At 41.2% G+C, this 26,254-nt stretch overlaps 3 protein-coding genes and 1 long non-coding RNA gene across 7 annotated transcripts; 2 read left to right on the top strand and 2 right to left on the bottom strand.

Moving 5' to 3' along the window:
- Nucleotides 1-123: 123 nt before the first annotated feature.
- Nucleotides 124-6,767, bottom strand: LOC110488793 (stonustoxin subunit beta). Of its 2 annotated transcripts, none has more exons than XM_021561182.3 (3): nucleotides 6,580-6,767; nucleotides 1,081-1,130; nucleotides 124-999 (listed from the first exon to the last, which is right to left on the bottom strand). In XM_021561182.3, the coding sequence occupies exons 1-3, from the start codon at nucleotides 6,729-6,731 to the stop codon at nucleotides 449-451; spliced, it is 753 nt and encodes a 250-aa protein (XP_021416857.2). In that variant the 5' UTR covers nucleotides 6,732-6,767; the 3' UTR covers nucleotides 124-448. The 2 variants fall into 2 exon arrangements, with proteins under 2 accessions (XP_021416857.2, XP_090054495.1); XM_090198369.1 differs by having other exon boundaries at nucleotides 1,081-1,127; nucleotides 6,580-6,754.
- Nucleotides 6,768-9,188: 2,421 nt separating this feature from the next.
- Nucleotides 9,189-12,331, bottom strand: LOC149978287 (uncharacterized). The gene is made up of 2 exons (XR_016486286.1): nucleotides 12,215-12,331; nucleotides 9,189-10,352 (listed from the first exon to the last, which is right to left on the bottom strand). It is a non-coding gene; the product is annotated as an uncharacterized LOC149978287 (long non-coding RNA).
- Nucleotides 12,332-14,010: 1,679 nt separating this feature from the next.
- LOC110488794 (RAP2C, member of RAS oncogene family) lies at nucleotides 14,011-17,903 on the top strand. Of its 2 annotated transcripts, XR_005035924.2 has the most exons (4): nucleotides 14,011-15,295; nucleotides 15,677-15,995; nucleotides 16,473-16,549; nucleotides 16,749-17,903. XR_005035924.2 is itself a non-coding variant. In XM_021561183.3 (3 exons), exons 1-2 carry the CDS (start codon nucleotides 15,023-15,025, stop codon nucleotides 15,953-15,955), a joined length of 552 nt encoding a protein of 183 aa, XP_021416858.1. In that variant the 5' UTR covers nucleotides 14,011-15,022; the 3' UTR covers nucleotides 15,956-15,995; nucleotides 16,749-17,903. The 2 variants fall into 2 exon arrangements, 1 of the variants encoding a protein (XP_021416858.1); XM_021561183.3 differs by lacking the exon at nucleotides 16,473-16,549.
- A 4,035-nt stretch (nucleotides 17,904-21,938) lies between these two features.
- Nucleotides 21,939-24,606, top strand: c14hxorf65 (chromosome 14 CXorf65 homolog). 2 transcript variants are annotated; one of them, XM_021561180.3, is made up of 6 exons: nucleotides 21,939-22,905; nucleotides 23,014-23,100; nucleotides 23,663-23,785; nucleotides 23,917-23,985; nucleotides 24,123-24,235; nucleotides 24,446-24,606. In XM_021561180.3, exons 1-6 carry the CDS (start codon nucleotides 22,881-22,883, stop codon nucleotides 24,533-24,535), a joined length of 507 nt encoding a protein of 168 aa, XP_021416855.2. In that variant the 5' UTR covers nucleotides 21,939-22,880; the 3' UTR covers nucleotides 24,536-24,606. The 2 variants fall into 2 exon arrangements, with proteins under 2 accessions (XP_021416855.2, XP_021416854.2); XM_021561179.3 differs by having other exon boundaries at nucleotides 22,742-23,100.
- Nucleotides 24,607-26,254: the final 1,648 nt, after the last annotated feature.

The raw sequence follows: 26,254 nt of genomic DNA, 5'->3' as shown, positions 1-26,254 counted from the left end.
CTGCCTTTACTAGTTGGGGCGGTAAAGTTGAGCTCTGCTTGGCAGAGTTGGAAACTGCACTAGTGTTTCACAGTTTATACTTTGAGGACGGAACATAGAAAATGAGACAGTTGATATCAAATGTTGTAGCGATGCTTTTTTATTTACCACCAGTTAGGATTCCATGGCATACAACATTTTCAATATGTTTTCATTTTCAGAAATATAAAGGAAATTGCTCACTTGACATTTTCTATCACTGTAAAGATAAATGTATACACCTGACACATCTACAAGAGCCTCACATGGAAGTCAAGGGCATTCCTCAACAATATAAACTCTGAGTTACACTTAATAAGTGTATGCCAGAGCCTGTCTTTGTGTCTGTGTTGTATTCTGCCTGTAACCCCCACTTGTTTAAAAAAGAGAAGCATTTATACATGCTGATGGTCCTAACAACATCTGGTATTCAGCACTCCCCAGCAGTTGTCTTGCACAGGGAAACTGAAGACCCACGATACCACATCCTAAACCCTGGGTAGAGGGGCTCGGTGAATGTGTTGTGGAAAGTATGCAGGTGGGTCAGTGTGTCAGAGGAGACACTGTAGAAGGACAGAGTGCCGGCAGGCCAGTCCAGAAACACTCCTACTCTGTGAGAGCGAGAGGAGGGTGCAGGTACGGTAATGTTCTCCTTGTTGTGCCTGGCGTTGAAGTAGTCATCATAACAACTGAGACTCCAGGACATGTCATTATGTCCAATTCCACACTCATACCCTAATCCTCTCCTGCAGATTCCTTTATATGTCACTCCTATACGAATCTCTTGCCCAGTCCACTCTACCTCCCAGTAACAGCGCCCAGACAGGCCCTCTCTACACAGCACTTGTGACCATTTTTCAAATCTCTCTGGGTGATCAGAATACAACTGTTCCTCTTCCGCTCGTCTCACTTTTCTGTTCCCCTCAAACAGAATGAGCTTTCTGTGAGCTGTGTTTGGGTCCAGTGTGAGTTCACAGGCATCTAATGAAGTAGAACAAGACCAGTTAACATTATTATGACAGGTAGCCGTTTAGCACCACAAATCTCGCAATCAAGACTTACGTTTCTTCAGTGTTGACTGTAACCCGCACTCTGCACCATGGTCCACACTGCTGGAAAAGTAGCATTATGAGTAGGATTATCACTGCTAGGGTTGCCAATGACCCCAACCGTCCCTGCGTGTCTTCATTTAAGGAGCCACATTCACTTTATATATGTTCAAATTCTATTTTACACTATATAATGAGTGTAAAAAAATGATATTGTTTGTTTATTTTAAGAATATTCATTTGCATTTTATTTGACAGGGTCTTATAGCATCCCCATGTGAAGTGTAACCAACTGCTCTTAATTTACAACAAAACATTATTTAGCTAGTTCAAAACATGCTCTATGGTAGATGCATTGCTAAATATAACGAAGAACAACTGTTTGAATTAAACAAAAACACCCTAGGTAAGTAAAAAATAAAAAATAAAAAAATAAGCTTGAACTTGTTAAAAACAAAGTCCCTGTAAATGTTTCTCTTTGCCGAATGTTATCTCCTTCATACTGTAGAAACCACATGACTTCTTGTCATTCCTTTTGTATGGTGTCATGTTTCATATCATGTAGGCCTATGGTGTTGTGTTGGCTAACTCTTTACTTAAGACATAAGACATACACCTTAAAATGCATTATGATGTGGTTACAATGCATTAAGACTTGTCATAAGTATCTATAAAGTTCTTATAATGTGTAAGTATTGTAGCAACCCTCGTAAATGTATTGGCCCTGTTTTTATGGACGTTCCATTATGTTGTTGTTGGCCATGCAATTGAGAGGGTTACTCAAGTATCACGGGTGCAGCCTGACTGTCAGCCTGTTATCTGCCAACTACAGGAATGGCAGGAATGTTTCTGTGTTCTTATGGTTGGTGGAGCTAGTTCAGTGTTATTGCAATGCATTGCTATTGTTCTCTCTCTTATGACTCTTACATTAAAAATAGCTGTTTTTTTTGGTGTGGACTACAGTCAAACATTACACTGTGCATAACTAATACACTGTTTAATTTGAGAATTCTACAAGAGGTTCTGGACATTCTTTCACTCATGCATTTATGACTTAGTGCTGTCATTACAGTTATACTGAATCAAGGGCAGGCTATTATCAGTTATTTTGAACTGGTAAAAAAAATTGCCACACCGAAAGACATGAGTTGACTCAACCTCCAAAGAAAATGACCGAAGTGGCCTTAACTGCAGGATTCAGAGATATGGCATGTCTTGCTCTTTTATGCCAGTGGAAAAATGTCTCCACTTTGTGGTGGCAAATGTTTAATAGTCTTATCTTATCCTATTCCTCTGATCAAATTGATATATGATTCCCTCTCCAAAAAAGTAGCTTCACATCTTTATGTGTTGTTGTATGGGATATATGCAATAGAATGTTCGCAGGCTGCTTAAGGAATGTTGAGACAAGTTGGAATGTTCACAGGCCCATTGAAAATGACTGTATTGGGCCTCCCAAGTGGCGCAGTGGTCTAAGGCATCATAACTAGACCTGGGTTCAATCCCAGGCTGTATCACAACCAGCCGTGATCGGGAGTCTCATAGGGTGCCGCACAATTGGCCCAGCATTGTTCGGGTTAGGGGAGGGTTTGGCCGGGTGGGCTTTACTTGCTCATTGTGCTCTAGCAACTCCCTGTGGTGGGCTAGGCACCTGCAGGCTGACCTTGATTGTCAGTTGAACAGTGTTTCTGACACATTGGTGTGGCTGGCTTCCGGGTTAAGTGGGTGGGTGTTAAAAAATGCAGTTTGACGGGTCATGTTTTGTAGGACGCATGACTCAACCTTCGCCTCCTGACTCGTTGGGGAGTTGCAGCAATGAGACAAAATCCAAATTGAGGAGAAAAGGGGATAAAATACAACATACATTTTTAAAAATGACTGTATCAAACAGCAATGGAATATTCTATTGGGTGGATCGCATCTTAAAAAACATGATATTTGGTTAATTTTGGCCATCAGATGAAATTATTTACTTAAACTGTCTTATCATTGAAACAACAATGTTAGAAATAACTAAATTATTGGCACCCTTGATAAAGGTCAGCAAACTGTAAAATATATAATACGGACTGTAAAATATATAATACAAATACTAAGCTATATAGTATGCATCAATGGGGTGAAGGGCGGCAGGTAGTCTAGTGTTTAGAGCATTGGGCCAGTAACTTAAGGGATGCTAGATTGAATCCATGAGCTGACTAGGTAAACATCTGTTGTTCTGCCCCTGAACAAGGCAGTTAACCCACTGTTCCTAGGCCATCATTGTAAATAAGAATTTGTTCTTAACTGACTTACCTGGTTAAATAAAGGTAAAATAAAAAAGGGGGGTGGGGATCAGCCCATCCTGTCACTGAGTAGCTTACCAGAAACCACCCTCTGTATCCCTATAACTACAGGACTTGCTAACAGACTAGTAGATCAAGTTTCTTTGTGATGTGGTCACGCCAGTTGAACAGAATGATCCACATCCCCTTGGAAACCAAACACCTATTGACGAGACCTATCCTACTCATCCACCTGACAGGTGTGACATATCAAGAAACTGATTAAACAGCATGATCATTACACAGGTGCGCCTTGTGCTGGGGACAATAAAAGGCCACTAAAATGGTCAGTTTGTCAAGCAACACAATGCCACAGATGTCTCAAGTTTTGACGGTGCATGCAGATGGCATGCTGACCAAAAACAGTTGAATGAATAGTGGTTTTGGTACACTTCTGGAACAATGATGCTAATATTTTACAAGTAATATATATATTGCAAACCTGTCTAAATTGGTTGTGTTCTCTGTTTAACTAAACTCAGCAAAAAAAGAAGCGTCCCCTTTTCAGGACCCTGTCTTTCACAGATAATTCATAAAAATCCAATTAACTTCACAGATCTTCATTGTAAAGGGTTTAAACACTGTTTCCCATGCTTGTTCAATGAACCATAAACAATTAATGAACATGCACCTGTGGAACTGTCATTAAGAGACTAACAGCTTACATATGGTAGGCAATTAAAGTCACAGTAATGAAAACTTAGGACATTAAAGAGGCCTTTAGACTGATTCTGAAAAACACCAAAAGAAAGACGCCCAGGGTCGAAGGACCAGACAGAACTGGCAAAAAGTGCTCTTCACTGACGAGTCGCGGTTTTGTCTCACCATGGGTTATGGTCGGATTCTAATTTATCGTCGAAGGAATGAGCGTTACACCGAGGCCTGTACTCTGGAGCGGGGTCGATTTGGAGGTGGAGGGTCCGTCATGGTCTGGGGCGATGTGTCACAGCATCATCGGACTGAGCTTGTTGTCATTGCAGGCAATCTCAACGCTGTGCGTTACAGGGAAGAAGACATCCTCCTCCCTCATGTGGTACCCTTCTTGCAGGCTCATCCTGACATGACCCTCCAGCATGACAATGCCACCAGCCATACTGCTCGTTCTGTATGTGATTTCCTGCAAGACAGGAATGTCAGTGTTCTGCCATGGCCAGCGAAGATCCCGGATCTCAATCCCATTGAGCACGTCTGGGACCTGTTGAATCGGAGGGTGAGGACTAGAGCCATTCCTCCCAGAAATGTCCGGGAACTTGCAGGTGCCTTGGTGGAAGAGTGGGGTAACATCTCAGCAATAACTGGCGAATCTGGTGCAGTCCATGGGAGGAGATACACTGCAGTACTTAATGCAGCTGGTGGCCACACCAGATACTGAATGTTACTTTTGATTTTGACAACCCCTTTGTTCAGGGACACATTCCATTTCTGTTAGTCACATGTCTGTGGAACTTGTTCAGTTTATGTCTCAGTTGTCGAATCTTGTTATGTTCATACAAATATTTACACATGTTAAGTTTGCTGAAAATAAACGCAGTTGACAGTGGGAGGACGTTTCTTTTTTTTGCTGAGTTCATGATACTTCTTTAGTTATCACTAGGAATATTCCACCTATTATTGAAAGAGTTGAGGCCATGTCAGCCCAATCTAATTTAAACCAATGGAACTGGTTGGCGGCCATATTGGAGAATACAATTTGTGTACCCTATGGTTAAATCAATAATAGTAATGCATTATTGTTTAGACTTCCCTAGCTTTATGAAAGTTTGGTGGAAAGCATTTCATACAATTACCTTTACCTCTGGGTGTAATGCATTCCTATGGGATTTCATATAGGGCGCAATGTATTTCATGTCACGTTTTATAATGTGTGGCTCAGTTGGTCGAGCATTGCAGGGTTGTGGGTTTGATTCCCACGGGGAACGAGTACGAAAATGAATGCACTCACTATTGTAAGTCGCTCTGGATAGGTGTCTGCTAAAATGTAAATAATGTTTACACAATTTATAGAATATTGCATATCTATTTTAATCAATAGACATCAGTGAATGCTCCTCAAACATGCAATTGTTTTAATTGTTTTAATGTAATACATTTCAAACTACTTCAAATGTATTACATTTGACCACTATTCCGGTAATATTTAGCTAAATAGATATAACTGACGTCCCATCGTTTTGTGTTTTCCTCATTGTAACACACATTTTAATCCATTATTGGTCTTATTACACCAATTATTTATTCAGTTATGCCCATGCAAAATCAATGCAGTTCCGCCACATCGAAGTTAATGGATGCTAGGAATGAACATAGACAGAATCTATGATGACTCTGTATACTGTAGCAACAAACAAACAGAAACTTCCCCAATGGGTTTCCTAATTCTGTGTGAAATTTGGTGTAGGTATCATCTAGGGTACCATGAGATAATAGAGCACATCCTAATACTCACCATTCTGGCTCGATGTTCCCCAAAATGCATACATGTATGGCCTTTGACCCCCCCACCCCCCAAGGTGGGCCCATAGAGATGCCATTACCATTCAAATTGTTTCATACCTTCATTTGTGTTAGATTATGAAGTTAATAACATATCAAATTACCTTAGGTTTGAGAAGATTGTTTCCCTGATAATACTACATTTCATTTCATACCCTCAATCCTATTGGCCCAGCTAACAGCATAGGGGTCATAACATATAACGTATAACATTTAGCTACCTTCAATACGTGGATATCATACCAAAATATAACGCACAGACATGGACCCTAATGACAATCATCATTAGACTTTGCCACCACAAAGTGGACAAATATGTGACATTTAGACTAAGGACTATATGGAGTGTGATGCCTTCTGTAGATTATGAAGTGTGTTGCTGTTATAACTCATATAACATGTTTCACTGTACGTTGGCTTTGAGTTATCCTGTTTTAACCCCCTATCCTAAACCTCAACTCTAACCTTAACAACTCAGAATAACCTTGATGGTTAAGTTTAGGCATTATTTCAGATATGTTGGTTCAATTTAGGGATTAGGGTTAAATTTAGGAATTAATTGTGAGTGGTTAAGGTTAGGGTTGAGGTTTAGGATAGGGTTTAAAACAGGAAAACTCAAATTACAAAACAAGTGCCTAGCCACACACACACACACACACACACACACACAAAATCTCTCTCTCTCTCTCTCTTACTTGTGCAGTCTTTCACCCTCTCTGTCCTCTTCTAAACTCTCCATATTCTTCCTCTTATGAGTGTGGAACACTGATAAAAATGTGACTGTACGGAACAAATCTTTTATCAATGTGACATACTCTGCCTCCATCACCAAGTTGGACTTGTTCATCCAGTTTACATGACAATGATGGCTTACTGCAAACTGTGTATGAGTAACTACCTCTGTTGTTTCAAATCAAATCAAATTGTATTTGTCACATGCGCCGAATACAACAGGTGTAGAACTTACCGTGAAATGCTTACTTACAAGCCCTTAACCAACAATGCAGTTCAAGAAATAGAGTTAACAAAAGAGGAGGAAGCCCACCCCCCCCCCCCTGTTTATACAGTATAAAAACAGGGGGGCTTCCTCTGATGTCAGGAAGCTTGGCTCCAATGATGTACTGGGCCGTACGCACTACCTTCTATAAATCCTATTACTTATCCTGATACCAGTCACTTTCTCCTAATCCTTGCCTACATGTACAGTTGAAGTCGGAAGTTTACATACACGTAGGTTGGAGTCATTCAAACTAATTTTTCAACCACTACACAAATTTCTTGTTAACAAACTATAGTTTTCTACTTTGTGCATGACACAAGTCATTTTTCCAACAATTGTTTACAGACAGATTATTTCACTTATAATTAACTGTATCACAATTCCAGTGGGTCAGAAGTTTACATGCACTAAGTTGACTGTGCCTTTAAACAGCTTGGACAATTCCAGAAAATTATGTCATGGCTTTAGAAGCTTCTGATAGGATAATTGACATAATTTAAGTCAATTGGAGGGGGACCTGTGGATGTGTTTCAAGGCCTACCTTCAAACTCAGTGCCTCTTTGCTTGACATCATGGAAAAATCTAAAGAAATCAGCCAAGACCTCATTAAAAAAAATTGTAGACCTCCACAAGTCTGGTTCATCCTTGGGAGCAATTTCCAAACGCCTCAAGGTACCATGTTCATCTTTACAAACAATAGTACGCAAGTATAAACACCATGTGACCACGTAGCGGTCATACCGCTCAGGAAGGAGACGCGTTCTGTCTTCTAGAGATGACTGTACTTTGGTGCGAAAAGTGCAAATCAATCCCAGAACAACAGCAAAGGACCTTGTGAAGATGCTGGAGGAAACAGATACAAAAGTATCTATATCCACAGTAAAACAAGTCCTATATCAACATAACCTGAAAGGCCGCTCAGCAAGGAAGAACCACTGCTCCAAAACCGCCATAAAAAAGCCAGACTACGGTTTGCAACTGCACATGGAGACAAAGATCATACTTTTTGGAGAAATGTCCTCTGGTCTGATGAAACAAAAATAGAACTGTTTGGCCATAATGCCCATTGTTATGTTTTGAGGAAAAAGGGTGAGGCTTGCAAGACGAAGAACACCATCCCAACCGTGAAGCACAGCATCATGTTGTGGGGGTGCTTCGCTGCAGGAGGGACTGGTGCACTTCACAAAATAGATGGCATCATGAGGCAGGAAAATTATGTGGATATACTGAAGCAACAACTCATTACATCAGTCATGAAGTTAAAGCTTGGTTGCAAATGGGTCTTCCAAATGGACAATGACCCCAAGTATTCTTCCAAAGTTGTGGCAAAATGGCTTAAGAACAACAAAGTCAAGGTATCAGAGTGGCCATAACAAAGCCCTGACCTCAATCCCCTAGGAAATTTGTGGGCAGAATTATTTTAGAACCCAGACCCCGTGTACGAGAACCTATTCTAATCCAACTCTGGCGAACCCCATTCCCGAACCTACCATTGTCACATCCCAAGTATTATCTCCATACCACAGCAGTTAGCCTAGTGGTTAGAGCATTTGTCCAGTAACTGGAAGGTTGCTAAATCAAATCCCTGAGCTGACAAGGTAGAAATCTGTCATTCTGCCCATGAACAAGGCAGTTAACCCACTGTTCCTAGGCTGTCATTGTAAATAAGATTTTTTTAACTGATTTGCCTAGTTAAATAAAGGTGAAATAAAAAAATTGTCACATGAGATCCCTTCACTTGACGAGGTCCCAGTAAGACAAAGCTATAGGCGCCCCCCTCTCAATATGTTAAACAACAAGGTTATCCGGGAGAGTAGTAAGCCCTATGCCTCGTCAATCATCATAGTGAAAAAGATAAACATTTACCTGCACCTGAACTCGAAAACTAGGAAGAATGCATACTGCTTACCCCACATCGAGGAATTTCTTGATGCCCTCACAGGTGCACATTGTTTTTCCACCATAGACTTAGCTATTCGTTATCACCAAGTCCCTATGGCAAAAAAAAGTACAAGGCAAAGACCGCCTTCTGATTCCCATTTGGGATCTTTGAGTTCAATCGTATGCCATTTGGGCTATGTTATGACCCAGGAATGTTTCAGCACCTAATGGAGCGCATCTTTGGCAATCAGAGCCTACAGTCTGTCCTCCTGTACTTGAATGATGTACAGTGATATAAAAAAGTAGTTGCCCCCTTTCTAATTTTTTCCACTTTTGCATATTTTTGATAATGAATGTTATCAGATCTTCAACCAAAACCAAATATTAGATAAAGGAAACTTGAGTGAATAAATAACACAAAAATTACATATTTAATGTATTTAATAAACAAAGTCATGCAACACCCAATTACCCTGTGTGAAAAAGTAACTGCCCCCTTACACTCAATAACTGGTTGTGTCACTGTTAGCTACAATGACTCCAAACAAACACTTCCTCTAGTTGTTGGAAAGTCTCTCACGTCACTGTGGAGGAATTTTGGCCCACTCTTCCATGCAGAACTGCTTTAACTCAGCGACATTTGTGGGTTTTCAAGCATGAACTGCTCGTTTCAAGTCCTGCCACAACATAGACAGTGGGGCAAAAAAGTATTTAGTCGGCCACCAATTGTGCAAGTTCTCCCACTTAAAAAGATGAGAGAGGCCTGTAAATGTTCATCATAGGTACACTTAAACTATGACAGACAAAATGAGAAAAAAAATCCAGAAAATCACATTGTTTTCAACAAGTTGTTTAGTTTGTCTGGGAGCAGGGCATCGTGGTCCGCGACGGAGCTGGTTTTTCTTTTGTAGTCTGTGATTGACTGTAGACCCTGCCACATACCTCTCATGTCTGAGCCGTTGAACTGCGACTACTTTGTCTCTATATGAAAATGGTGTCACATATGAGACAAGCCCCTGACATTCTCACCTAACAACATCCAGCTGGAGGAAGGCTGTCAATCGTTTATGAGAAAGTGAGTGTGTGACCTCGACAGTTGATTCATACACAAATGTGCGTGTGCACACACACACACACATTCACACGCACACACACATACACATTCCGCTACACTCGCAATAACACCGGCTAACAATGTGGATGTGACAAATACAATTTGATTTGACACATGTATACATAAACACACAAACACCAGGGATGGGGGGACCGTCAGAGACATGACATAATACAGTCCCAGAGAGAGAGAGAGAGAGAGAGAGAGAGAGAGAGAGAGCGAGAGAGCGAGAGAGAGAGAGAGGGGTTCAGGTTGGTTCTCCCCTAAATGCTTACTGTTGCCCTACTCACTATGGCCCTGTATCAAGACACACATGCACGTGCAAGCACACACAAAACCACCGAGAAATGAAAAGAGAGCGAAAGGGAAGTGAAGGAAAGAAGGAGTGAAAGGGTGATGGAGTGGAGAGGGCCAGAGGCTGAGGAGGATATCTCCCACAGTACACAGCTTAGGGTCTCTGTGGTTAATGGCTCCTGTGGGAGAGAGAGGGAATGAGGGAGCAAGGGGGAGAAAGAGGGGGAGAACATAGAGAGAGAAACACATTAATGGTATGTTTTTCTTATTAATTACACAGCAATAATAAAGTCTACCTCAGAAGCAGCACTCCCCCAACTTACCTCTGGGGAATTACAGTGTGTGTGCGTGTGTGGATTTTAGTAACTGTTACTGCATTGCTGCTAACTGTATGTACGTGTAGGCCACTCAGCAAACTCAGCCGGTCATACCCATACCCCAGAGACAGAGGGGAAGAGAGAGAGAGAGAGAGAGAAAGAGAGAGAGAGAGAGAGAGAGGGGGGGGGGGGTAGAGAGAGAGAGGGGAGAGAAAGAGGGAGAGAGTATAAGAGACTGTGAGAGAACCTTCCTTGCCTTCTTAAATACACCTGCAGTGCAGACTGACTGACTATGCAAGCTCAGTCAGAGATGGAAAAACACAACATTTCACTAAGCAAAGTAGATAATGTGTGTGTGTGTGTGTGTGTGTGTGACCCAGCTGCTGTGTCAAGCTGCCCCTGCACTCCCCATGGAAATCTGAGGAGAGACATAGTTCAATTCCATCCATTTCATTTCAAGTCTATTCAGAGAAATTAGGCAACTGAAATTCAATTAGTGAAGTAAATGTTTTTCATAGAAAATGCCCTGTATTTCTATTCGTTCCCTAAAGCAATAATATATACGTTTTAAATTAAAATGTCACTGTTAAAACGAGAAACCCACGCAGACTATATTGAATGAGCTGCATGTCCTTTTTACTCCTTACTTGCCACTACTCATCAGTCTCTCCATTTATCCTATCATAGGCAGGTCTCCCCATCTAGTGGTGAAACTGAACAGTAACGCAGTACACGAAGGTGTTATAATTGCAAAAGAATACAATGCCAAAGCAAGTCAATGGCGAATGGTAAGTAATCCTAATAAAACACTGCTTTAGCAATATGTCTGAAACTCAAAACAAATGGCAGTACAGAGTAGAAAACACTATTTAGCCAAAAATGTTATTAACGGCTACCAGCGCATTGCCTACCGGCATGCCTAAGAGCCTGTTTAAGCTTGATCCTAAAATGTTGTTGGAGGTTACGTATGGAGGGTGTGACCCATTTGCGAAGCCTCCTGAGCACTGGCGATTTTAGCATGGGATTCTTGGTGGGCAAAAAAAATAAAGGTTGAATGCATGCCAGCAAAGCCAGTACACAACACGACATTATACAATACATTAATTGCACTATAACGGTGACAAATGGTACCCACAAACTGTTAGGGCCTACATCAAGCTATCCCAACAGCAGTCCCAACATCCACTTCTACACCTGGTTATCAGTGGAGCCTTGTCTGGCAGCAAAACAGTTCATTCAGCCTCATTTAATGCCTTTAAAAAAAACATAGCTGATATGGCTGAATTGCTTGACAATTAAGATGTACAAACTATGGCATAAGGGATTAGAGGCAACCCGTAATTTCGATTAAGACATTAATGAGTGAGCTACTATTTGTTTAGCACTTTTGAAATGTACAGTGACAGAATTCAGAACATGGGCAGTTGTTACAGTGTTCTCCATGTACAGCAAGTCAGACCGTAGGATAAATAAAAAGGGCATATAAGCCCTTACAATATTCAATGATTACATTTCTCTAAAACAGGTTATAGGCTACATGTGCACCACCAAGTCAGAACAGTAGGAAAAATTAAGAGGGGTAAATAGAACAAATGATTAGGGTAAGGCACATGTGCTACTAACAGCTACGTACACTTAGTATTATTTTCTTAGTTACAGTATACATATCTCCCTGGCATATAACATAATTTATGCAGCAGCATACAAGACGTTTTTGGACTCACCTTGATGTGCTGTGCTCACTTGAACAGGAAGGTGGCACAGCGGGTTTCGTGGGCAAATTTTGTCATCGAAGTCTGGCACTCTCTGGATTTATGGTGCTTTCAAAACAACTGGGAACTCTGAAAAAAAACAAGGTCAAATCATGATGACGTCATTGATCTTCAGGTCGTAGCTCTAGAAAGAGGCCGGATTTACAATTCCGAGTTGGATGACCGTTCAAAACGTATTTTCCTAGTCGGAGCTTGTTTATTCCCGACATCCCAGTTGTCTTGAACTCACTGAAGTCAAGTTTTTGCAATTCCGAGTTAACAGTTGTTTTGAGTGCGGTACAAATCATGCTTCATTGACAGCATGGCCAATGTTGAATGTTTATCATTTTAAACTTGAAAAAGAGCCCCTTTATCCCAGATTTGGGACCACACAGCCACTGTCATTGATTCCTTCCAAACCACTCAATGTTGAATTTGCGATTTCTAACTTGCTGTGTAATGTTAATGTCCAATGGCCGATGAGCACCGATATGTTTTATCTATCATTTCTTTTCATTATTTCTCTTCATGTGACAAGGATTAAAAAGGATTTGCCAGTAGATTGTCAACTTGATTCATGATGATGACTGCTAGCTAAGATTTTGGAAGTATGATGTTGACATGATCAGTCCAATCAAAGCTAATGTACATATAACGTAATTTGACGTCATTTTACCTGTGGCCAATGACCTTGGGCCTTCATGGATGGGCATTTCTAATGTAACTCTATGGCAGCATCCAAAGGGTTAGAATTTTCTAGGTCTACCCTTAGACTTGGCGGTGACGTAGTGTCCCCGTGAGTGACAGAACACTGAGAAAATCACGGCACAACGCTCCGTATTTTCTGCTGGCTTGCCCCACCACCACATAAAGCACTGAGCTAGGCTGAAACACCTTCCTTTTGGAGCTGTCTTACTCAAGAAAACTAAAAAAGAGACAATTTTCGTATGTGTCTTTATTAACTCAATGTTTGTTTGTTTTTTACATTGTTTGCAAACTAATATGTGACACATATTAATGCCAAAATAACATTTAACTTTCTCTGTAACTTTCTCACTCATCACTATTCATGATTCATTCATGATTTTTCTTAATCATGGCATTATATGGATTGATTTTGAAATTTTCAGAAGCATCTTGTCTACTCACTTAGAAATAGAATTACTCCAGTCATCATTCACCATTCAGTTCCTATTGGACAAAATACAACCCAAAATACATCCAAAACAAACTGCAAATACATCCAATGAGTTTTTAAAAGTCACATGCTTGATGTAGTCATTGTGTGCTTGGAACATGGGACCAAATACTACATTTTTGACTACTTCAGTACCCTATAACTATAAATTAAATTTGTCCAAATACGTATTACATCTTCAAATGGGGGGACTATCTCTATGAAGTGCTTTAATTTATAAATGGCAAATCAGATATATATGAACAAAAATTATCCACAAGAATATGAGGTCCAAAAAAGCTGGGGAAAAAACACAAATTCACATCAGTGCTTTTGTTTGGAATCTCCTATTTATCTTGCTATGGAAAAGCTGAAGCACACTTAAAACACACACAAATATAGGACAAATCAGACAAATGATTTATTGCCTATAACAATCTATAACATAGTTTCTGTAAATAGCTCACTTAATGTTCACACTTCGATTATCAGCCATTATAAAGATGAATGTTTTCATTTAATTACCATCCTCAGCTTGCAGCTAACTGAATCCTGTAAATTCCATTCTATGCAGCATATTTCTATGTGCAACGTTCTATACGTTGCGCCCAACTGTCCCGCCTGAAGTTATATTTGAACCAATGGGAATGACAATAAATATTCAAGGTGACCAATTACATTGCAGATTTTTCACGATGGTCCTTCTTTGACATATGGCCTGCATTTTGGACAACCATGTAGCGATTCAATGTCCCTGCTGAGGACTTAAATATATTAGTATTTGCACTAGCAAATTTGGTCCTCGTCATTTGATTAGATTTTTGAAAGAAAATAAGAGCTGGTTACTTACTAGGTTCCACAGGACATTGCAGCCCAGTAGTGGTCGCGAGGATGAGACAGTACGGATACTAGGGAGAGGCCGTGAGGACGAAATTAAGGAAGGGAGTGGGAGGTCTTTCCCTGTCTCGTACTAAACAGCAACCAAGCAGTGTACTGTGGACAGCATTGGAACTCCAACCCGAGGTTCCTAAACGCTATCTGGCTGCTGAAGTGCAGCTTGCCCGTGATAAGGCCAGGGACCAGCCGTGTTGGAAGTGGCAGACGCTGGCATTGGGCTTTTGCGACACCGGTATGCTTTATGATGTGGTGTGAGCGAGCCACATTCACATGTTCTCCAAAAATGGAGACAATAAAAGTCATTATAATATTGTGCATCTTAACTAGCTAGCCACCAACTCCGGTAATGCACAGTTTTGGGGCAGATTACTGATAGAAGCAACAGCCCATATTCATGTCAAGGTAACGTAGTTATGTTTACTGTCTGAAGGATTTGTCATAAGAAGGCTCCTTATCGAGAGCGAGCATGGAGGGGCGTTGTGGATTTAGCCAACTTTGCTAGTTAGCTCAGTGCAACACTTCTGCTTTTAACTAGATTTTAAAAAATTTAACTAAACGCATACATGTTAACATTTTAACTGGGAGGTTGATTTGTGCGGGTTTACAGAGTTGTGTTGTCAAGGTTTACTTGATTAATGTTGTCACGGGCTATAGCAATCCAGCTAGCTAACGTTAGCTAAGTAACCCGGGTCAAACTCGTGCCCCTAATGAAGGAGTACAAAGTGGTTGTGCTGGGAAGCGGCGGCGTCGGCAAGTCCGCGCTGACTGTCCAGTTTGTCACGGGCACATTCATCGAGAAATATGACCCTACAATTGAGGACTTCTATCGGAAAGAGATTGAAGTGGACTCGTCGCCTTCGGTGCTGGAGATCCTTGACACGGCAGGGACAGAACAGTTCGCCTCCATGAGGGACCTGTACATCAAGAACGGCCAAGGTTTCATACTTGTCTACAGTCTCGTCAATCAACAGTCATTTCAGGTAAAGGGCCTTTATCTGGTGTTACCTGCCAACATGTCAAGGAGCCTGCAACCTCTTGATAGAGTTGTAGCCATGTTTTAAATGGGCCTACTGAGCAATGCCTATTGTATTCATATCATTCTGAGTGCATCATTCCTAAAAAACATTGTTGTCAGCCTAATCTCTACAATATAAAACCATAAACCTCTCTTCTACCCTATTTCCATAAGTCTGTCCTCTACACACTGAAAGTTTAAGATCAACAGGTTAAAGGGCTGCTACTTAACCCATTGATATACATTGAAGAGCTAGGCAGCAATAACTGTTGCGCAAACATTTCCCCACAGTTCCAGAGAATATCCTTATATCCATCCCTAAATTCCTCCCCCCTTTGCTCCCCAGGACATCAGGCCGATGCGAGACCAGATCGTGCGGGTCAAGCGCTTTGAGAAGGTGCCACTGATCCTGGTGGGGAACAAGGTGGACCTGGAGTCTGAGAGGGAGGTGGCGGGTGCAGACGGTCGGGCCCTGGCCCAGGAGTGGGGCTGCCCCTTCATCGAGACCTCAGCCAAGAGCAAGACCATGGTGGACGAGCTGTTTGCTGAGATCGTCCGTCAGATGAACTATGCCACGCTGCCAGAGAAACAGGAGCAGTGCTGCACGGCCTGTGTGGTGCAGTGAGGAAGTAGGGGACACTGTCCCCTCTACACCTCTCTCCCAGGTAAGAGACTGAAGCACTACACTTTACCCTCCACACACACACACACACACACACACAGTAGGACAAAGAAGTGTAAATGCACAATAGGCTTGTCACTGACAACGGGCAAGAATTCACAGGTTGTGAAAAGATGTATGGACATGGGTAGCAGAAGTGTAGAGTTCATAATGGGTGTACAAAAAATGTACTTGCGGAAGAAGGGAGATGAGAGGATCAGGGGTGGAACAAAATTACAGCTGTTTGATAAAGCAGACAGGGAAGGGGGTTTGCTTCTCAGATTGCCTGTTATCATTAGATCAGATGAAGAATGTGGCGTGAAGAACTGTCTGAGCAGTGAGCACAAGGGCAGTAAAGAAGAGTAAGAGAAGAGGCTGGCAGTGTAAAGGCAGAGGGACTAGACTTATGAGCCACAGAGAGGGTAGGTCCCAGACAAAGGAAAACGCAGCATCCTGAATATAAATTGATGTTTCAAAACAGGAAGCAGATTTTCTGCACTGTGTGAGAACTACCCCCTGCCTTCCCCACACAAACTGCAGACACACATACACATTGAGGTATTGGTTGTTTTTAACTGGGTTTCACAGTTTACATATTGATGAAATGCTAATTTCCTTAACTGTGTAAAGGTCTTAATTACACAAATATGAATATCTTCATACTGTCTCAACACCTAGTGGTGTCTTCAGTCTTTCCTTTACTCTGTCAGTAAGTAAAATAGTACTTTTTTTGTTCTCCATCATCATTATTTGGCAGGATCTCTCCCAACTGGCTCCTGCTTTGATGACCCAGGAACAACTTGAGCTCGATCACACCTTTTGACCTCTCCAGCTGGCAGTGTTACCTACAGTACCAGAGAGCAGATTCTTGTCTGTCCATAATCCAATTCAAGTGAGTCTTGAGCCTGCCCAACCTTTGATATCTTGACTGTGGAACACATTCACCTACAGACTCACTGGCCTTCATGATGACCCGGCCCAGGGAAGACCCACTTTTCAATGTGTAGAGGATAACCTTTATGAGGATGAAGGATTGTCTATGGATTTCTATTTTCTCATTTGGGGTTGGGGAGTGCTGGGGCAATGAGCAGCGATCTGTTCAGGACCACAGCAAAGCTTTTTGAAGCTGCTCCGTCATTAGTTCCCCTGGTTTTACTTTTTACTTGTATCTATTTATTAAATCTGGTATCTAATTTTAAAGTAATAATGGACATGCGGGTTGAGGACTCGGGTCAGAATTTATTCAAACCGTGGTAAATGTATGATTGCTGTGGTTTATAGGGCCTACAACCAACTGTATGGTGGTTATAAAGCAGACCACCCTTCAACTTTCTTTTTTTCGATGGGCATGGTCGAGCCAGGTCTCCAAGCATGAGACATTCACGTTGAGCACTATGCATGTTTGTTTTCTGGTTGCCGCTGTGTGGTTTGCTTTAAAGACAGGAGATACAGTTTCCTCTTAGTCATGCAAATGACTAATATGTTACATGGTTTGATCAAATTCTGACCCTAAACAATCTAACTTGCCCTGAACCACATGTCAAACACGATGTGCTGAGGGCAGTGTCTGCAGGTTTTTATGCCACTCTTGTACTTTATTGATGAATTAAGGTCAATGATTATTAAGGAACTCCACTCAACTGGTTGCCTTGGTCTTAATTGAAAGGAAAAACCTGCACACACTAGGCCCTCCATGGAATGAGTTTGACACCCCTGCCCTAAATGATCTAACTTACATTGTTACTTTTATTTTTGCTTTTCTCATAACATATTTATTAAAATATCTAATTGCTTTGTTAGCCAATTATCAACTTTTTTTTTTTATATACTTGCTTTTGGGTTTGCTTTTGTGACTTTACAGTGTGTTGTTTTTGAAGATGAGAATTAAGAGCCTTAAATGATTTCAGTCTTACATTGGTTTCTGTGTGGTTATTGTCTTACTTACAACTTTTCAATGTAATTACTGCCATCATGTAGTACAAATCTGATACCAAGATTGAAGAACATTGGCCAGAGGGGTATCCTAAGAAGCAAGCTAGATCTACTCAGGGTTTTCTAAAGCTAACCAGCTTCAGTAAGCCTCACATTCCAGCTTCATCTAAGACAGTGGATATAACTAGCAGGCTCGTAACTGCATGTTGCACGTGGTTAGTCGAACGCCAAACTCTTCATTGAGACTGCTGAAACCTCAATGGATTGGAAAGTCTGACACATTTTCATTTGTGCTGAAATCAAAATGAAGAAATGTACCTGACTAAGGTATTTTTACATGACTGGTTACCTCGCTGAAGGATACCTCTGATCAAGTGGTCACATGTTTGGTGTCCTGAATCACTATTGGTAAGGACGTGTGCTTACATTTCTGGTTTAGACTGTTACATTATTACAGCTGATCTACTGTACCAGTCAAAAGGTTGGACACCTACTCATTCAAGGGTTGTTATTTTTTTTATTTCCTACATTGAAGAATAATAGTGAAGACATCAACTGTGGAATCATGTAGTAACCAAAAAAGTGTTAAACAAATCAAAAAAATATTTGAGACTCTTCAACGTAGCCTTGATGACAGCTTTGCACACGCTTAGCATTCTCTCAACCAGCTTCACCTGGAATGCTTTTCCAACAATTATTCTACAATGTTGAAAATAGTCAAATAATAACCGCTTGAATGAGTAGGTGTGTCCAAACTTTTGACTGGTACTGTTTTGGGGTTTCAACTGGCACAAGGCTACCTTCAGAAGAGTCTTGTGAGGCTGGTGAGTGTCTTAGAGTAAGTAAGCCGAACTGTTCGGGCAGTACAGACAATTTCTTGAGAAGACTGAATTTTAGGATGTCTCATTGTCTGAAAAACGCTGCTTAAACAGACTAATTTTAATTGGGACTTTTGTATTATGCTAATTCGATTTTGATGGGGGCATGGACATCGATTCTAGGGGGATATTTACCATCCCTCCACATTTTAAATATGGCACTGGAACTGACCTTTTATATAGTATTGTAATGAAACAGGCAGGGAGCAGGCCTCGAACCCTCGACCTTCTAGCCCGAAGTCCAGCGCGCCATCGGTGTGTCCCAAGAGCATGCTCAAGCATCAGAGTTGATATCCGTGCTTAGAAACCCAGGGTCGTTACAGTATGTTATGCTTACTTACAGTACTTTCTCATGTTCTTATTTGTATTGTTTTTTGTTCTACGTTATTTTTAGTATTACTTTGTTATTGGATTACTACATCGTTGGGGTTAGAGCTTTCAAGAAAGCCATTTCACTGTACTTGTGTACGTGGCATTAAAATGTGAAACTTGGTTTAATATTCAGATTAAACCACTCAAGTGGCCTTAAGGTTGGGCCATTTTGGCTGAGACGAGGCTACTTACTTTTACTTTGCTCAATATTCGTTTAGAATATGGTGTAGGACGGTTATGATTTTCTATCATGTAGAAAGAATAGTGGCAGCTCTCTATAATATACTGTATTTCTATCTACAACGTTATATGTGTTACACACAGTAAGGCCAAGTACTGTCACACAATCAGCCACGAGGGGGCAGCATTATCTTATTTGAAAGCAGATGTTCATCATAGTAGATTCTTCAGCATTTGAGGTGTCTAACCGATTTAAGTATTTTCACATCACTAGCGTAGTTTTCTAAATTGTCAGAGGGATACTACCACTGTTTCTACAGTATTTCAATAATACCACACTTCTTACTCGGCGGAGAAAATGTCGAGGCTGCAGGTAAATCTCCAAATCTCCTTTAGGTGGCAGAGTGATGTATTATTGTGAGTAAATAAAAAAAATGCGAACGTGACGTCAATCTACTGACAGATGTAAACAAACAATCGATATATTTTGGTACAAGTACTGTAACATTTGATAACATTAGTTACATGCGTAACCATGAAGAGGGTATTTGTTACTGTAGGAACAACGAGCTTTGATGACCTATTTGAACGTGTTACTTCCCCTGAAGCTGTTCAAGTGAGTATGATCTGTGAAAATGGCTACATAAGCTAGCCCGTTCAAATAGACGGTAAATGTTATTTAAGCAATAAGGACCGAGGTGGTGTGGTATATGGCCAATATACTACAGCTAAGTGCTTCTCTAAGGCACGACGCAACGTGGAGTGCCAGGATATAACCGTGGTATATTGGCCATATATCACAAACCCCTGAGGTGCCTTATTGCTATTATAAACTGGTTACCAAAGTAATTAGAGCAGTAAAAATAAATGTTTTCTCATACCCATGCTATATGGTTTGATATACTACGGCCAAGTACCCAATTGTCATAAATGAGTAAAAGTAAAGATACCTTTATAGAAAATGTGTTAAATATACTTAAATATCAAAAGTAAATGTAATTGCAAAAATATACTTAAGTTGTAAAAGTAGAAATCATTTCAAATTGCTTAGCAAACCAGATGGCATCATTTTTATTTTATTTTTTACAAATAGCCAGGGGCACACTTTCAGCACTCAGACATCATTTACAAATGAAGCATTTATGTTTAGTGAGTTCGACCAGATCAGAGGTAGTAGGGATGACCAGGGATGGATGTTCTCTTGATAATTGCATGAATTTGACAATTTTCCTGTCCTGCTAAGCATTCAAAATGTAACAAGTCATTTTGGGTGTCAGGGAAAATGTATGTAGTAAAAAGTACATTATTTTCTTTAGGAATATAAGTTGTCAAAAATATATATAGTCAAGTAAAGTACAGATACCCTAAACAACTACTTAATTAGTGCTTTAAAGTATTTTAACTTAAATACTTTACACCACTGGCTCTAATACTCTGACTCAACACAAATACACTCTACTCTGCACACGATACAGTTTAGGAAACAATTGTAATTTAACTTTAATATAAGTGAGAAATACTTGTTCAAATACAAAATATACTTACTGTAAGCAGTTTAGGAAAGTTGCACCCAGTTGTATTTTGAGAGAAACACAGGAAATGTGGGATGGAATGGTCCAGTGGAAATGCGAGTGCAACGTAAGAGGATGTGTCTTAGCCAAGGCGGCGTGTGAAAACCGCCGGATGCAAGCAAGTGCATCTTTTTGTATTTTTAAAATTATTTCACGCTTATATGAAAGTTAAGCTCCAAAGGTTTGCAAAACTGTATCGCGAATTAGGAGTATTTCTGTTTAGACAGAGCTTTGGGATTAAACATAGCATCGCGTTTGTAGTTCACTTGGGAGCCAGCTGTGATCAGTAACATCCGCTGAGAACCCAAGGGAGGGCCGGTTGTAAACTAGGTATACCCAACTTGGGTTCATGAGCTCGAGCTAGCCAGCTGGCCTCAAAAACTAGACAAGGATAAGTTGTGTAGATGTGCCATACCTTTTCATTGTTCTATTTATAGTAATGTTTCCTTATCTTTCTTGAAAGCCCGCGGCTATCAACATTTGGTCCTGCAGGTTGGACGAAGCTCCATCTTCCCAGATTCAGACAGCTGTCACAAGCTCACGTTAGAGGCCTTTAAATTCAAGGATTCCACTGCTGAAGATGTCAAATGTGCCGACCTGGATATCAGCCATGCTGTTGTGTACAATGTCCGAAGAAATAAAAAGCTAAACTACCAAACAGTTTTGCTGGTGTTGATCATTTATGATAATTTATAATAATGAAATGCCTCTTCTTGTATTCTCAGGGGAAGGTAGTTGTCTGGAGACCCTTGGTGCAGGCAAGCCACTGTTAGTGGTGTTCAATGGCAAACTTATGGACATTCACCAGCTAGAGCTGGCCAGACAGCTACACCAAGACCTACTGTACTTCACTGCCAGGTCAGTGTAAATCCTCATGTGCAACTTAATCATGGAGACTCACACTTTGTCAATCTAACATATTGTACATTTCTGCTAATGAAGTCCCAGAGTTGTCAAACTGATTGAAATTCATTGGGTCAACTTATAAATCTCATTTTGTCTCAAATTTCACAGCAATCTCACTGAGACCTTGAGGACGATGGACCTTTCGGTTCTCTCACCCTTCTTACCTAGACAACCAAATCATTTTGCCAATTTCCTGGACAAGGCCCTTGGTGTTCAATGATTCCAGCGCAGGGAAATATCTGAGGTCGACTCTGTGTTCTTTTATGGTCTCTGGAGATGTTTGCACTCTGAAACTCTCCTCATCTTTGAGATGAACTGGCGGTGGGGTTGGACAGAGGGAAGCCTGGGCCCCATGTGCCCGGCTTCTAGGTTCTCCTATCAGCATGCAGAGCAAACGCCAGAATGCGACGTCAGTCTATGCAAGACTTTAAGATTAAGAATCTGTTAAAAGGTCTGGCCATGTTCTATTTCATCTAGTTGAAGACAGGCTGATTAGGCATTAGATGCTGACTTTTTAATGGTGGAAGGGATATGTTTTCAACTTGAAATGATAGGAAAGACACTCACGGATGTAGATACAGTGTATTGTAACTCTCATTTCTATGATTTGTTATGAACAGAACAACTTAAAAATATGTATAATTTGGTGTGCTGTTTGGTGTGCTGTTCATATATGCTGTTGTCTCGATTATACTGTTGTTGTTGTCTGAAGTGTAATTAAGCTTCTCCTTCACTCCTCGTGACACTGGTCAGCACACTGTAATAAGGCTGGCATAGACAACAGTGGGGTTGCACTCTGACATGAAAACAAACACCACATCCTGTTCAGATGGAGATTAGCAGAGATGGAGAAAGCAGCCTCCAAAATTATGGGATCAAAGTTGTGAAGCCAACAAGAGAAGAGAGCACTCCTGTGAAATCACAATTCATATTATGACTTCATAACCATGTATCCAATGATTCCAATCCATGGAATGTTTCTCAAAAAGCTTTCGTGACTTTAGGCTTCTCATTATCGCAAGGGACTCCGGTTCCTCAGCTTCCTGAGTGATGTTCATCTGTATTAAACATGGAGGTAAGGCCAAAGTTATAAAATGCATTCCGCTAGTGTCACATTTGATGTTTGCAGTGTTAGAAACTGTATTTCACACCATTTCTTTATTCTCATCCTATCTCCTCACAGACAATGAGCAGTTTCTGGCCAACACCAACTGCCCTGTGGTTCTCCTGCTGCAGTACATGAGAGCTAAGATGGGCCTGCCGGAGACAGGTGGGAGTTCGGGGGGGGGGGGGGCCTTAATGATGATGACAGCTTCCTGATTGAAATGCTGCTGTGCCGATCGTCTCTTACAGACTAGGGGGGTCTTGAGTCTATCCTAAATTTAGTTTCACTGCTGTAACTAAAGCAGGGAATGTGGATGGGGAGCGCTGATGTGAGAGTCAGGGATTTGGTTGGGGGGGCCAGCGGCATGTGAGTGGGAGTTCACCGGCTGGTGTTAAATATTTCACACTGCTCAACTCGAAGGGTGTCTGCTTACACCTGCTGGGTCCTGCCACACTTACCACTGTGTTGCCGCTAAGCCCAGAACAAGCGCCATGCACTAATGAAGCTATCTATCATTACCACTCTCATTAGCACTGAGATTAATGGGGCTTGCTGATGAGTGGGTTTGACTACCGCAAGACTATCAGTAGTAAATCCTGCACTCTGGCTCTGCCCCTCATCAGCCATCTTTATGTTATGCTACATATTCAACCAGTTTTGGCTCTTTCTCTACGTACAGATAGATTTGTCTTAAATGTGTGTGTTTGTGTGTGTGTGCGTGTTTCAGAGCTGGTGGATCTGTGTGATGACCGTGGGGCTCTGAAGCTTCTCTTCCTGTCCCAGCAGCCTCAGGAGTGTGCCAGCCGACTACTTCCTCCCCGCTGCTCCCTCACATTCTGCATTGTGAATCGTGAGTTCTATACATAATAGAAGTCGAACCAATGGAGTGGACAAGGCCTCTATGAAACTATTCCTAGTTACCAAAAATACGTTTCTATACATGGCTCTTCTTTGTTTTGAAGTTTATGTTTATCTTCTCAGGAAACCCAAAGGATGGTGCCTATATTTCCATCACCCCCTTAGTGGCCAACCCAGACCCTGCATTTCTGGGTAACAATAAACTCTGCTTGTTAATTATGTGTGTGCATTCAGATAAAGTATTTCATGTGTGTCTTCTGGAGGATTGATTTGTTTACCCATTGTCTTAGCGTGTGTACATATGTTGTTCCTGTTTGTATGTGTATCAGAGACTCTGCAGACACAGACTGACAGCCTGGAGAGGGCTCGTCTCAGACAGCTCCGCTCTCAGGAGGACCGCAGAGCCACGGAGGCGCCCTCTCAGACCCAACCCACACAAATCGTGAGTATGTGTGCTGTGTGTGTGTGTGTGTGTGTGTGTGTGTGTGTGTGTGTGTGTGTGTGTGTGTGTGTGTGTGTGTGTGTGTGTGTGTGTGTGTGTGTGTGTGTGTGTGTGTGTGTGTGTGTGTGTGTGTGTGTGTGTGTACTCCACCAATTATTTGGACAAATAGAAGTATTAGAAGATTTCCAACTTTTGTACTGTGTCCCACAGGCTAAGGGCCGGGGTCGTGCGGTACATATGGACACCCCTGATGATGAACCCTCCAATCGCCGGACTGGAGGCAGGAGGAGCAGGAACTGAAAGAACCTATCAATTTTACAAGAATTGATGTGCATATACATTTTGAAATGTAATAAAGTGGACACTGAATCTATCTAAGTCTACGCCAGCCAATGGTCATTAGTGTTGAATAATACGGTAGATCAAAATAGAAATCTGTTATACAATTGCTACGCTCCCATGTCTAATACACTTTATGTTCTGAAAGGAAGAGAGTTTTAACATGGTCCCTTGAAGTTAAGCGATAGATGATGTCACCTTCTGCTTCTGTGATTGGTGGGTATGAATACCTGTTCCTTACCAAGCTTTACCAGTTGGGAAAATTGGATGGAAATGACTGAATTGGGATAAATATATTTAGAAAGGGTGCGAAATCGTGACTGAAGCTCTGACATCAGTGTTTATTTTCCAAGAGTAAGAGTTATGTTATGTTGTCTTTTAATCTTGCTTTGCTCAACAGGTGTTGAGGTGTTGTTGCAATAATTATGTGTCTTGCAATATGTTCAACATGCACAATTGACTTTTGAAGGCTTTATCAGAATTTCATTTATCTTGAAATTAATTTCCCTTGACCAGTGAGGGATCTTAAATTAGGGGTGGTATGTTGGGGCTATCTGCCAGAGGGACTGAATGAGGGGTGTGACAGTGTTCTATTCTCTTTTCTGAAGGTTTATTTAGCCACCTCTGGTGGGTGGCCTGGCACTTTGAAACAGGAAGTTGTGGGTTAAATGCCAGCAGGTGGTTCCTCCCAGTGTTTGTGGTGTACCATCTTCTAAATTATGTACAAGGCCTGGGTCAGATGGTTTTAATAACAGATAACTTCCCTTCCTAGAATCACTGGATTATTTTCTTAATGTATGTCTGTGGGAGGCCTAATAACGTTTGAGGAACAAAGGCCTTCGGGATTTTGTGATGAAGTTCCATTTGAAGTTTAGTTTTCATTTCATTCAACTGGTTTTTACCCAAACTGAAACAAGTACCGTACTTGTTTGGTCCTTTCCAAAGTGATTACCTCAAGAAAAGGAAGAAGGAGGCATGTTATAAGTATTTGAATAGGGCCACTGTGTCAGGCCATACAACGGTGTCTTGCAGATGGCCTAACCACTTGCTAAATACTGTGAAGAAAATAGGGAAGAAAGAGAAACAGCTGAGCTGTTCTTGTAAAAGGTTACATTGAGAATCTAGACATCATTTAGAAAGTGGAATGCAACATAAAAAATAAATTTTCCATGCCATTATCTAATTCGGAATGCTTGCTGTGTGATTCTTCTCTTTGATTGAGATTTGATTTACCCAATCTCTAGAACATCTACACTGTATATAAAAGAACGAGCAGTATACACTGATTGTAAAAAAAAAAACATATTGAGCACCCCCTTTTGCCCTCAGAACAGCCGCAATTCATTACGGCATAGACTCTACAAGATGTTGAAAGTATTCCACAGGGATGCTGGCCCATGTTGACTCCAATGCTTCCCACAGTTGTGTCAAGTTGGCTGGATGTCCTTTTGGTGGTGGACCATTCTTGATACACACTGGAACTGTTGACTGTGAAAAACCCAGCCTCGTTGCAGTTCTTGACACAATCAAACCGGTGCGCCTGGCACCTACTACCATACCCCATTCAAAGGCACTATATATCTTGTCTTGCTCATTCACCATCTGAATGGCACACACACAATCCATATCTCATGGCTTAAACATCCTTATTTAACCTGTCTCCTCCCGTTCATCTACACA

Source organism: Oncorhynchus mykiss, chromosome 14, assembly GCF_057628025.1.
Source record: "Oncorhynchus mykiss isolate SJ-2025 chromosome 14, ASM5762802v1, whole genome shotgun sequence".
Classification (NCBI taxonomy): Eukaryota; Metazoa; Chordata; class Actinopteri; order Salmoniformes; family Salmonidae; genus Oncorhynchus; species Oncorhynchus mykiss.
This window is presented reverse-complemented; position numbering and strand designations above follow the sequence as displayed.